The 9,877-nt window shown below is 42.3% G+C and overlaps 2 protein-coding genes across 2 annotated transcripts; one reads left to right on the top strand and one right to left on the bottom strand.

The window, feature by feature from the left end:
- Positions 1 to 5,283: 5,283 nt before the first annotated feature.
- MYCFIDRAFT_217011 (uncharacterized protein) lies at positions 5,284 to 6,337 on the bottom strand (the record flags this gene model as incomplete). Its single annotated transcript, XM_007933739.1, has 1 exon — positions 5,284 to 6,337. The coding sequence occupies one exon, from the start codon at positions 6,335 to 6,337 to the stop codon at positions 5,390 to 5,392; it is 948 nt and encodes a 315-aa protein (XP_007931930.1). The 3' UTR covers positions 5,284 to 5,389.
- Positions 6,338 to 6,985: 648 nt separating this feature from the next.
- Positions 6,986 to 8,836, top strand: MYCFIDRAFT_179729 (uncharacterized protein; the record flags this gene model as incomplete). The annotated part of the gene is made up of 8 exons (XM_007933738.1): positions 6,986 to 7,699; positions 7,724 to 8,042; positions 8,086 to 8,205; positions 8,235 to 8,565; positions 8,596 to 8,658; positions 8,683 to 8,704; positions 8,736 to 8,772; positions 8,820 to 8,836. 8 exons carry the CDS (start codon positions 6,986 to 6,988, stop codon positions 8,834 to 8,836), a joined length of 1,623 nt encoding a protein of 540 aa, XP_007931929.1.
- Between the last annotated feature and the right edge of the window lie 1,041 nt (positions 8,837 to 9,877).

Raw genomic sequence — 9,877 nt, 5'->3', positions numbered from 1 at the left:
GCTACGGAGGCATTTCTCGTAACCGAGCTTAAGCTTTTAAACCTACTTGCTATCTATACGAAGCGGGTTACTCTTTAAAATAAAGATATACAGCTTCTAGCTAAAATTCGGCGTCGGTTTGTAGCGGATTAGTTAGAAATTGTATTTAGTCGTTAGATTAACCTAGGAGGAGGCCTATTTTCGCATCCTTTTACCGGCTATAGGTACTAGCTATATTTCTAATTTTATCTCCGCGCCGTCCCTAAATCTAAGGTACGAAGTAGAAACCTAGCGCTCTATATTTACCCGGCTATTATAGAGACGAGCTACATTTAGATTAGTTTCTTCGTATATCGCGACCTAGCGGATAGTAAGCGAAAGGGCGATAGAACGTTTATAATACGTCTCTATTTAGACCTAAAATATAAAGGTCCTAAGGAGCCCTAGTATCCTAACTATAAGGAGATTCTTTAGTATTAGTACTTTAATCCTCTATACTATAAGGTAGATAGTAAGCCTACGAGAGAGAAACTTTAACGAGAAATTCTCTATAATACGTAGCGCTATTGTATAGCTATAGATACGTACTAAGTCCGGCAACTCGAAGAAGAATTAAGATAGCGTATTAGCGACCGAGGAAGAGATCGATAGTATACTAGTAGAGTCGAGGTCTTATAAGCGAAGCATAAGATAATATAGGCTCTTAGTTATATAGAGTAACGTACTATATAAATAACTAGGCGTACTACTCTTATTTACTTACGACCTATATCCTAGGATGCTCTTCTCGTACTTTTTATACTCTTTTCTAATACCTTACCTATAATCGCTCCGCGATAACCGAGTAAATATAAGCTATAGGATTTCCGCTCGGTACCTTAGCCTTCGAGATACGGCGGAGTTGATTCTCTATAATACGTAGCGCTATTATATAGCTATAGATACGTACTAAGTCCGGCAACTCGAAGAAGAATTAAGATAGCGTATTAGCGACCGAGGAGGAGATCGATAGTATACTAGTAGAGTCGAGGTCTTATAAGCGAAGTATAAGATAATATAGGCTCTTAGTCGTATAGAGTAACGTACTATATAAATAACTAGGCGTGCTACTCTTATTCACTTACGACCTATATCCTAGGATACTCTTCTCGTACTTTTTATACTCTTTTCTAATACCTTACCTATAAGCGCTCCGCGACAACCGAGTAAATATAAGCTATAGGGTTTCCGCTCGGTACCTTAGCCTCCGAGATAGGGCGGAGTTAAATTTAGAGCGATAGCCGGCACTCGTAGCCGGCATATAGAGACGGTAGTAGGCCTTTTCCTACTAAATAACTAGCTTGTTTAGTATAGCCTACCTAATATTTCTTATATTTACTAGCAATAGGCCTAGGTTACTTATAAGATTACTATAGCTAGTAAAGGCATTACTAAAGAATATCTATACTATAGTAGGATACTATTATTACGCCGGCTATTTATTAAAAGGAGGCTTTCGCCTATTACTATACTAGCTATATATACCGGCTATATTTCAAAGTTTGCCGTACCTGCCTTTTTTAGCTATGCCCGCCTTTTTTAGCCGTACCTGCCTTCTTTCCTTACTCTAACGTTACTATAATATAGGCTTACGCGAAGCTTACTCTATTGCCTAGCGATACCGCGATACTACCTCTCTCGCTATATTTAACCTTCGTATCGATACCTATACCTCTACGCTCTATATCTACTACCTCCGCAATATCCTCGCTCTACGCGCGCCTTCGTATACTTTCGTAACGCACTTTTTTCCTTAATTCGACGACTTTTATAATAGCGAGTCTACTTAACTAAGTTACGACGCCTCGTAAGAAGGGACCTGCTACTTCTACGGGTCGTAACAAGATCGGAAATAATAGAACGAGTATAGTATATTAATATAAGAGGGCTACTACTACTACCGCTAGCTCCGGTACTAGAAAGGGCGTCGCGAGTAAGGCTCCGCGTAAGACAACGGCGGGCAAGGCTCTACGTAAGACGACAACTAGCGCTTCTACTACTAGTAGCAATCGTACGAAGCGTCGATAGCGCCTAGGAAGTAAGTTCTATTTATAGCCGGCAGCGTAGCCGGTAGCGTAGCCGGCAGCGTAGCCGGCATTCTTACTGTCTTTTTACTAATCCTTCTTTAGCCGTAGCCCTCCGTAAGATTCGGCAGTATTAGAAGAGTTCTAAGCTCCTAATCCGTAAAGCTCCTTTCTAACGACTTATTCGCGAAATTGCCTAGGATTATAGAACGGACCTTCGCTTCTAAGCCTCCGCGATAGGCGCCCTTTAAGAGGCTATAGAACCCTACCTAGTTCGTATCTTCGAATATATATTTCTCTTCTACCTCTTTTCGGACTATACTAATACTATTTCAGCGGTCAACCTTATAGCTATTTACGCGAAGCGTATAACGATTATAGATAAGGATTTTAAAGCACTCGATCAGATTCTAAAAGGCTAGAATATCTATATTCGAGATAGTGCTAGATAGGATAGATATACTAGTAGGAAGGATATTCGTAGTATCGTCTATAAGCTTTTCTATATACGAAATAAGCCGCTGTTATACGGCGCTATATACCGCGCTCTAAATACTCTCTAAGTATACCTATATAGTATAGTATACTTTATTAGCCGTATAGAATAGAAGTCTTCGAAAAACCCGTTAGTGCTTAGGAGTAAAAAGGCCGACTACGCTGCCGGCTACGCTACCGGCTACGCTACTAGGTCTTATAAAGAACTAAAAGAAGATAGATATTCTAGTTAATTTGTATTAGTTTGGATTTTTATAAAAAGAAAATAAGGAAAAAAGGAGGAAGATTAAAGAACCTAATACTTATAGTTATAGGTATTATCCCTGTTCTCTAGACTATATTATATACCTGCTTTCGCAACTCTACCTAATACTCCTACTAAATATCCTTATACTCTACCTACTAGAAATTCAACTAGGTACCTAGACCTGTAGTTACCTCTATATCTTTTACTATCTTCTATAGGTTGAAGGACTCCTCTATAGTAGCCTCTACTTCCTTATACAATACGAAGTTACTACCTACCCTATCCTTAATATCTACTAAATAACCTAGAGTTCTAAGGAACGAACTAGCATTCGGCCGTAGTATAGCGAGTAACTAGTAGAACGCCCTATAGAGCTGCCTTATAGCTGTTTCGTATATAGTACCGATATCGAGGGAGGAGCTATCCTAGTACTTAATATTAGAGTATAGTTTAGTAGGAAAGTGCTAGAACTTCTTAAGGAGAGCTTCGACGGAAATCGATAAGTTCTACCTAGATCTAGATAAAGACATTCTACTAAGCAGTTAGGGAATTAAACCGTAAACGAAAGGATAAAATTCATACCTAAGGAGTATAGTTTCCGAACTAAACTATAATGCCTTATATATATATATGCTTTTAATTGGTTAGTGCCCTTAGCTAATTGTCTATAGATTTAAGGTTATATAAGTACCTTTATACAACTACGTAGCCTAAGTAGGATTCGAAAATTCTATAAGTACTAAGGACTAAAAATGCCGGCTACGCTACCGGCTATACTGCTAAGTCTTATAAAGGGCTTGCTTGAAGCTACGTACATATTCGTACACTTCTTAAAAACCGATAAATTATATAGTTCGAACTAGCTACTTATATAGTTGCTTAGCAAACCAACCTAAACCAAACTAGAGTTTCGGCTTAGCAAACTAAACTAAACCAACCCGAACTACTGCGGGGTCTATTTAGAGGTATAGCCGGTACTCGTAGCCGGTATATAGAGACGGTAGTAGGCTTCTTAACGCCCTATCGATAGCGTATATAGTTATAATTATATATACGATAAACTACTAGAGAATATACTTCCTATACTCTCTTCTATACCTAAGGATTTACTAGGACTACTAGTAATCTATATAGATAACTATAATATAATCGCGGCGCTTTTCTCTACTTTTATAGGCTTATTATAACTCGACGAGATTATATATAATAGTAGTAGGAAAGCTAATAAGAATATATCCTCTATCTTCTAAGCTCTTACTAGTAGATTTTTACTTGAAATTTAGGCTTAATAGACCCTAAAATAAGATACGCTATCGATAAGGCGCCTTTTAACTAAAGGTTCGAATATAGCGGCTAGAAGCTAGTTATCGATAGAGTATAAGCGAAGGTATAATATAGAGTTACTAAAAGTCTCGCCGCGAGTTACTAAAAGCTTTAGAGCTAATCTCTTTATAATAGTCTAATCTTAAAAATAGTATTACTATATAGGATATAGCTAAAGGCCTCTCCTCTTCGAAAACGCCTTCTACTAGCTAATACCGGTTTAGTATAACCTGCTTGTTATTATATTAAGTCTATACTATATAGCGATAGCCTTTCGTACTCGCTATAGTAGTATTTCTTTAGTATTATAGTTAATATATTATAATACTTAGCTATCGCTAGCTAGATAGAGCTAATACTAGCTAATATAATAGATATACTATATTTACGTTAGATTTAGAGTTTAGCGCGCTAGACTCTTGATTAGGTAGACGCTAGGCCTTAGTAGATAATTTACGCTTCTTATACTATAAAATATCTATCTAGATTAAGATTTACTATATCTAGAGACTTATTTATAGAGATATAGATAAGATATCTACCTACTATAAGATAATGTTTTAAGAGACTATTTATTCTAGTCTAGCTTAGATAATAGATTAATATATCTATAAATTTATATATCTTAAGAACTCTATAATAGGTTCCTTACTAGAAGTCTATAGACTCTACCTAGAGATTATAGAAAGCTTTACTTAAAGTTATATTAATTAATATATTTTCCGCTAAACGGTACTAGTAGCGATAGTAAGTATAGTAGTAGTAGGATACTACAATATAGAAAGACCTATATCTTATAGTAAAGATTAATTTAAGCCTACTTTGTATACTATTTTAAATACTACTAATAGCTAGCTCTATTATTCTATATATTAATATATCTATAGATACTAACGTAGACTTACCGCTAGTAGTTTATCTAGCCTAAATCTAGTTGCTTATCTTTTACTATCTAAGCGAAAGTATTAGATCGAACAGTTTATTTTATAAAAGTAAGCGATAGCTATACGTCTACGCTTATAATCTCTTCCTATAATATCTCTACTACTATAATCTATACTATTATATTTGCCTAACCTATCCTATACCTATAGATAATACGTAATCTATACTACTTAGGAGCTACTAGTAGTTATTTATATTATAGGCGATAGCGTAGACGAGGGAATAGTAGGTAGTTAGAGATACTCTATACAATATAGTTGGCTAGCCTAGTAGAGCAGACTAGAATATACAACTTCTACAATCTAGCAAGTTTAGCGAGTACGGCCCTCCCTATTGTTTACCTTCTCGCCAGACGCCAGGTCCAGAGCTCAAACAGCTCTACCAGCGACTCATGCCAGGGTCGTGGTTGACGGGGACGCGCAGATGCCTCGACCTCTAGACCTGCAGAAGACTTCTGTGTAGGAGAAGAACAAGGCATGGTGGTAGTCACTTCCCCCGTCGCGACCTCAGTGATTTCTTCTCCGGTCGCATGCACCGCAGGCACGAGGTCGCGGTCCTGCACCTGCCTGTGCACAGCGACATCCAGCCTCTCAGCCTCCAATCGCCATCGCAGAACAGTAGACTCAATCTTGTTGCTAAGCGCCGCATCTCTTCCCTTCCACTGCTCTGCATACCGTGCTTCAATCCTAGCTACCTCTTCCTCTACGTCCTGGCGACAGGCCTTCTCATACCACTTATCTAAGTGCCGCTCGAGATTTGGTAATGTAGTGTGGACATCGAGAGCGAAGTGCCAACTTTTTGAGCCCGTGGACCAGCGAAGACGCCAGATGTTGATATGGTTGTCGAGGATTAGCGCAATAGCGGCGCGGGCGGCGAGGTAGAGCGGGCTCGAGGCGATTCGGCGTGCGACATAGGCATCATTGTCAGTCTGAATGAAATGCCACAAGCAGTGTTCGGTGGGAGCGTTCGGTGGTGGTGGTGGTTCATGTTCACGGTGCCACGCGACAAGCTGGTCGATGTAGAATTGGTCAGGAGTATGGCCTCGATCGGAAGGAGATCCGGGAGGGAGGAGGAGGGTAAAGTTTTCGCCGTCAGACTCGCATTCGAGAAGGCGCGAGAAGAATTCCTCCCACCACTTGTTTAAGGCAACAATAATGCAAGCCTCGTCGGCGTCGTCTAGTGCGGATCTTAGGCGGTGACGAGGGCGGTGGTCGCGGTGATGGCGGTGGTCGCTGTGATGGGGATGCTTGATGACGGCGTTTGTAAGCGCGTGCGACGATGACATGCTGTGCGCTCGCCGGCGGGCGTTCTCGTTGGAATACCACTGGCCACTGGCGGCGGCGGCGGCGGACTTCTTCTGCCTAGAAAGAGAACAGCATAACGAACAGTGATGCCAGAGGCGAGATTAAAGGTCTCAGACGTCTGCGCCAAACAGGACATGCGTGCGACGTGCGACGTGCGACGTGCGACGTGCGACGTGCGACGTGCGACGTGCGACGGCTCAGGGCGCTGCTGTTTTAGATGTGATAGAGCACTGTGAGACAGACACCTTCTCCTTCGCAGCAACTTGAAGACGAGCGGGCCATCGGCAATCAGAATCAGGGTGGACGGGGAAGCTCAGCGCCGATTTCCAACCTCCGACCTCCGACACCCTACGTCCGAAAAGCTCCTGCAAGACAGTGCATCCGAAAATGGTTGTCCTGCATGACAAGTCGACTTGTGCCGCATTCCATTCCCGTATTCGATCTGTCGACTTCCGAAGTCATCATCTAAGCAAGTCATCATCCAAGCCTGCTGAGAACAGAGGTTATACAACCCTACTTCGGACAAAAGCCGCACAGAAGTCTGCATACCACAAGTTATAAGACGACACATCTTCTGCCCTCAGTTTCCTCCTTTCCACAATATACTTCACCATTTCTTCCTTCAATTGATGTTGACTATCCTCGGCTCCCTCATTATGCCGCGCCAACGCAACCAGGCCCTCCCATACAGCCATGAAGTCATGAACAGTCGTCTCGACGAAATGAAAGCTCTCGGAACTGTGACCCCAACAGACTTCAACCGCTTCTACCTTATTGCCCTCCACCACGACAAGCTGGCCGCAACGCAGGATCCAAACGAGCAACGCCGACGCCACAACTTGGTGTATAGACAGTTTGAGGCCAAGTTCAAAGAGCGCTATAGCCGCAAGCCGACTTGGAGTTCTTCACGTGCATCGTTCTTGAAAGAGGCTGTGGACCTCTTCTTGCTTGCCCAAGGAGCATCCGCTTCTCCTTCATCCCCGATGCCACCTCTCAAGTCGACTGCTCTACATAACGATGCCCCTGTGTCGGATGTCCCCGATGTCCCAGACGACAGCGAGCACTCTGTCTCTATCACTACCTCGCAAATGTCGCCCCCCGCCTCTCTTACCAAGGACAATGGTGGTAGGGACTCGCATGAAACCTGGACTAGTCTCTTGACAGCCGCATACAACCGCGTGCAGGACGACCCGACGAACCAGCAACACATCGACACTTATGCGACCCATGTTAAGCAGTATTCTGATTGGTTGATGGCCCGAGAGAATGAATTCCATCGTCTTTGTCGGGAGGAGGACAAGAAGTACCACAGCAAAAAGGAGGAACTGAAGACCCGTGAGCTCGTCTTGGATGATGCTTAGGTCCAGCTCAGGGCAAAACAGGAAGAAGTCGAGAAGACACTGGATCAGGAGCGCAGACTGATGGCCAAGCAGCAAGAGATGAATACTCGAGCTCAATCGGCGAAGGAGAAGAACGCCAAACTTGGAGACGCTTTGGACCAGTCTCGCATAGCCGAGAAGAACCTGACGGAAGACCTCCGCAACCTGCGGAAAGAAAAGGACTTAGCTGAGGCCAAGGCCCGTGAGCTGCAGTCTCAGCTGCATTTGAAGCAGGATGAAAATTTCAAGTTGCTAGATGAGAATACTGCCTTGAAGCAGGCCGATGAGAAGAATACGAAAAGCATTGGTGATCTCTAAGGCCAAGTAGCAGGCCAGGTCGATGTGATGAGAAAGCTCTCCGACCTCGAGGAGGAAAACTCTCGTCTCTTGGAGATCGAAACAGATCTCACTGACGAGATCTAGCAACTGCGCGACCGAATCTTCGACCTCGAATCGAAAGGCAAGGATTCGTCTTCTTCGGCACTGCGCGACCTCCAAGAGCAAGTCTCAAACAAGAACTCAGAGCTTTCGGCCTTGCAGGAACAGAACTGGCAACTCCAGCAAGCCTCGACCAACATCTCAAAATCCCACAATCTCCTGGAGAAGAAGCTCTCTACGCGCGACAAAATCACTCATGGATTGCAGGAGCGGATCCGCATTCTGGAAAAGGATCAGACACTCCTACCATCATTCATCCCCGCCCACGTACAAGCCCGAGTCGCATACCTCAAGGCGAACGGCAGTAATCAGGAAAGATTGGAGTTCAGAAATGAAGTCATGCGCCTTGCGGGTAGTCGTCAACTGTCGGCTGCTTCGATCGAGAAGAACTTGTCTAAGGGATTGATTGTTCCTGCTGCGAGGGAGTTGAGGGACTTGGTTGGAGAGGTTGTAGAGGTCTTGGAGGGGGTTGGTAGAGTGCAGACGTGATAGATGGACCTGGGAGCAAGCACCAAGCGACGAATTGATGATGTTTCTTCTTAACGACATAGCGCAAGCAGAGTGCAGACGGAGTAAGATAGACCTGGAGCTGTGCGGTAGTGTGCCCTAAGCGACGAATTTATGATTTTCCTTTGTTCCGATATAGCATATAATATTCAATAGCAATTACACTTACCGATAGAGCCGGAACAAAAAATAAGAATCCTCTACTACTACCTTCTTAGGCTCTCGAAGACTTTACTATACCTTCTACTTTTATCTTTAACCCTTTACCTCTACTTCTACTTCCTACTCTTACTTTTAACCGTCTATATATTAGCTATTATCGTTGCTTTACGTAGATTCGTATATCGATCGGTTCCCGGGTCTTCTCTATATACTCTAGTATATAGGGGGAGTCTTTATCGGTATAAGTAGTTTAGTTTAATTAGGTATAGGTCTTCTCCTAAGGCTATCTAGTATAGAATAATTACAAAGCGCCTACTTACTATATAGGTAAGCTCGCTACGCTCTATTATACTAAAACGGAGAAAGCTCCTCCGTTAACGTACCGTATTATTATAGTTCGCCTACTCTTCTCCTAGGTATAAGCGTATTAATATATCGTTATTCGGCGTTCTGCTTTCTAGCGAGAAGTCTACGGATTACTCGCTAATCGGTAGATACCGTACTACTACAACTATATAAGTAAGAAGAGAGTATACGAGTAAACTAACGAACTTTAACTTATCGACGGAATAGCCTCCGATTAATCCGTCTTCTTAGGCTTAATTAGAAAGATTCTACCTCCTTCTTAGGCGCTTAATACGACTGCCTTGTTTATATTAACCTTCTACCTTCTACGATCTACTATAGCTTTATCCTCGATCCGGATTTTCTTTATTAATAAGTATAGAAAGTAAGTAGGCCTTTTCGATCGTAGAAGGTACTTGTTATACCTTCGACTTACGCTAAATAAAAAAAAGGCTAAAACAGAAATAGGACAAGCGATTATAGGCTTTAGAGGAGGTATTAATTTAGGAAGAGAAAGAGACGCTCTAGGAATAAGAATACTTAACGAAGCTTTGAAGCTAGCCCTATCGAAGTAGTAAGAGTAGATTAGCCTATACTTAATTAACTAGAGGAGAATTAGCCTCGGATAAGATTAATCCGTCTTATTAGACAAAGTTTAAAAAATCGGATATAGGGGTTAAGGTTAATTAA

This window comes from Pseudocercospora fijiensis (assembly GCF_000340215.1).
Source record: "Pseudocercospora fijiensis CIRAD86 unplaced genomic scaffold MYCFIscaffold_11, whole genome shotgun sequence".
Classification (NCBI taxonomy): Eukaryota; Fungi; Ascomycota; class Dothideomycetes; order Mycosphaerellales; family Mycosphaerellaceae; genus Pseudocercospora; species Pseudocercospora fijiensis.
Note: the sequence above shows the minus strand (reverse complement) of the source record. Positions and strands in the feature narration are given on the sequence as shown.